This window comes from Lactuca saligna, chromosome 4, assembly GCF_052625555.1.
Source record: "Lactuca saligna cultivar CGN05327 chromosome 4, ASM5262555v1, whole genome shotgun sequence".
NCBI lineage: Eukaryota > Viridiplantae > Streptophyta > Magnoliopsida > Asterales > Asteraceae > Lactuca > Lactuca saligna.
In genome coordinates this window covers 36,917,652-36,921,035 of record NC_136420.1, presented here as the reverse complement: position 1 = coordinate 36,921,035, position 3,384 = coordinate 36,917,652, and the positions used below count along the sequence as shown (strand labels likewise).

General features: G+C 37.0%; 1 protein-coding gene across 1 annotated transcript; it reads right to left on the bottom strand.

Moving 5' to 3' along the window:
* Positions 1-1,932: 1,932 nt before the first annotated feature.
* LOC145041610 (putative carboxylesterase 17) lies at positions 1,933-3,034 on the bottom strand. The gene has a single exon (XM_078989745.1). The coding sequence runs from the start codon at positions 2,980-2,982 to the stop codon at positions 1,990-1,992; it is 993 nt and encodes a 330-aa protein (XP_078845871.1). The 5' UTR covers positions 2,983-3,034; the 3' UTR covers positions 1,933-1,989.
* Between the last annotated feature and the right edge of the window lie 350 nt (positions 3,035-3,384).

The window sequence follows — 3,384 nt, the reverse complement described above, 5'->3', positions numbered from 1 at the left end:
CTTTTCATCTATCCAGAAATCATACTCAACAATTGGTTGTTTGGACACTTCTTTCCTTGGAGGGATAGTTTTCGGGATGTTGTTGGAAGAACTGTGTTCAAAAGTGTTTCAGTTATGTTTTCAAAAAATTTCACTTTCCATTCATACTTTTGTTTCAAACCATTAGTAAGTTTCTGAACAACAGTGTTCTGAGCATCTTTTCCTTTGTTTGTTTGTTCAAAGGCACTTTAGGTTTTGGAAGATGTTTAGGTTAAAAAAATCATGCCATCCGAGGTAGCAATAAACACAGAAGAAGAAACTATCCGAGGAGAGTTGGTTTTCTTAGATGAGGTCTTAACAACAACATTCTTTACATAACTACTAATAGATGTGTTACGAAAATCCGAACTAACATGATTAGATGGCCTCTTAAGGATCTTAACAGACATGAAGGTATTGTGATTCCTAGTAGTTGGACCAACTGTTTGAAACACTTTCTTCTCGGATTTCTCAAGAAACATAGAATATTGCCTAGAGCCAGTTTCTTTTGCAAGAGATTTCCTAGCTTCGGTGTTTAGGTGAACAATGTCTTTCTTGTTCAGCCAGAGTTTCTTCCGAGAGTCAGATGATGACTTGGAAGTTTGTCCAATTGGTGGATTGTTGAAACAAGGCTTAATTGGCACTAGAGTCGATTTTGAGACTACCTTAGAATTGTAGACACATGAATCAGACGAGATGTCATCATTACTCTTAAATTCTACATCCGTATCAAGAGACGCCCAAAACGAATTAGATTTGTCCGGGTCATGCCTGTTTGTCTCAGGATTGATTTCATCAATGGCACAACTGTTAGGAGGACCAGAGTTCAGAAAATGAACTCCAATACAACTTGTGTTTGGAAAGGATTTCGAAGTCCGATTAATTTTTAAACCATAATAATTAATAAACAAATTCCTTCTTTATTGATTCTACTTAATTTGAGTCCTGGGGGCAACCCAAGAGGACACTGCTATAATTAAAAATATTATCAATAATTAATGATTGTGGACACCATTTTCAATACTTTGCACAAGGTGGAAAAGAAAAGTTCATAAATATTATTGCTTCTCTGGATTTGTTAGTTGATCAAGGTGTTGCTACTAAAATAGGATATGTTGAATAGATAAGAGTCGGTAAAAAAAATTAGCTAACTTACTCAACCATGAAGCTAAAGATGTAGCTCAAAAAGCCAATGCTAAATGGGTTGTTGAAGAGGATGAAAACACCAAGTTTTTTCATGGTATTCTAAAGAAAAAATGAAGGCAGGTAGCGATTAAGGTTGTTATGAAAGATGAGAATTTGATGGAAGACCTAAACTTGATAAATTTGAAATTTTTAATCATTTTCGACATCGATTTTCTTCTATGGATGGTCCTCGGGTTTGCTGTGGTTTCATCTTACTTAATCGGTTGTCTTCTATAAAAGTTGATAGCTTAGAAGTTCAGTTCTCTTACGATGAAATTAAATGTGCAGTTAGGAATTTACGTATAGATATCCATTTTAAATATTTATATGAAATAATGTACTTTAATATTAACAAAATGACATCAAAGCCATCTCATATATACTAAAGTTACAATGAAGCTAATCAAGTGTCATATGTATGTGACTATAAAATCCATCAAAATATATTAAAAAAACTTCTTTTGTATGTTTTCTATAAACTAATATATCTCTTTGTTTATCAAGTGTAGCTAAACTATAATAACAAATTTTGCAAGATGGTGGTCAATTTTCATATATCTATCCAAAATATTTTTACATATATTTATATATAGAAGTTTTTAGGTAAGAAAAAAAATGATCATTATACATATGAAAATATTGTTAAAGATACATAAAAAAAAACATTGGTGACAAAAAAGAAATTCTTTTAGCCCTATAATTTTATCCTACACAGCGTTATATGCCTGGTAATCATTAAAACCGAATTTTATAATATATATGCACCCATACTGTATAACAATTTAATTAGTGATTTCCAATGAAGTGGGAGATCCCGTGGATCAATTTACGAGTCTCCTCGGAGGTTTTTGGATCCACATCAATGGCGACCTTATTCAGATAAAAGCTGTGTCCAACTCCATTACTCACAAACAACTCAACCTTCTTCCCAGCTTTCTTCATCTCTTCGTAAAACTCCATCACCGTATCTATCACCAAGTCCTCCTCCGCCACACACAGCATATACGGCGGCAAATCCACCCCCTGCAGCACCTCTCCCATCGGACATGTTATCGGGTGGTCTCTGGTGCTGCCCACCGGCAACCCCAGCTTCAGAAACTTATACAACATGTCCAGAGTCAAAAACGGAGACTCGGGTTTTTCCAACTCCGACTTGCTTTTCTCTGACCGGAGAAACCCCGGGTGGATGGGGATGGCTCCCGCGAGTCTAAGTGGATGTAGGTTTTCTCCGGCTGCCTTTTTGGCCACCTGATGGACTATGTTCCCGCCGGAGCTGTCTCCAATGAGGAAAACACGGTTAAAGTCTCCCTTAGAAGACAACCATGGTTGGTGCACTTTTCCGTTGGCCAAATCTTGGAGCCAGAGAAGGGTGGAGTAGGCATCATCTATGGCGGCAGGGAGGCGGTGCTCCGGTGCAAGACGGAGGTAGGTGCTGACAACGATAGCTCCAGCTTCACGTGCAAGACGAGTGTAGGTATTATAGTACATGAACCAATCCGCCTGGCTGATGCAAAATCCTCCGCCATGAAAGTGTAGGATTATGGGAAGCTTTCCGGAATCGGGTATCTCCGGGAGATAAACCCTGACGCGAAGATCCGAATCTGGATGGGTGAAGAGATCATGGGTTGCAACGCCATTAATGAAATTGTGGTGTGGTGGGACGGGATCAGACATGAACTTGAATTGCGGTGGTCCTGTCCATGTCCGATCAACAAAACCGTCGTTGTAGATAGTGAGCCAACCGGACACTTGGTCGACGATTGATCTTTGAAACACCATTTTTACTTGTTTCTAAAGTAGAAGTGAAAGTGGAATGGTGGATAGATGATATCTATGTCGGGTCTTATATAGAAGTGGAGATGAACAGATGGTATCATGGTGGTTAAAGGCAAAGCAGTGGAAATTGTTTGAAGAAAACAGTTAAAAGACTTAAAGTTATTGAGTCAACGGCTGCCGTTTGAAAGTTCATACTAATGTCCCAAATAGTTTTTGTCTTGTTATTGACCAAGATTTACACCACAAAGCTCAAACATTTCTACTATTTAAAATTTTTTATCCAGTTATGTATTATTTTTTAAAGTTTTTTAATAGCAATAAAATTATAAAAGTTATTTTACCAATAAATGGCTTACTATAGCTTTAAAAGGTTTTCAAAAATGTGTAATAATAATAAATAAATGA

What these genes read in the sequence shown, in the direction of transcription:
- LOC145041610 (XM_078989745.1), bottom strand. Translation starts at nt 2,982, where the DNA reads ATGGTGTTTCAAAGATCAATCGTCGACCAAGTGTCCGGTTGGCTCACT.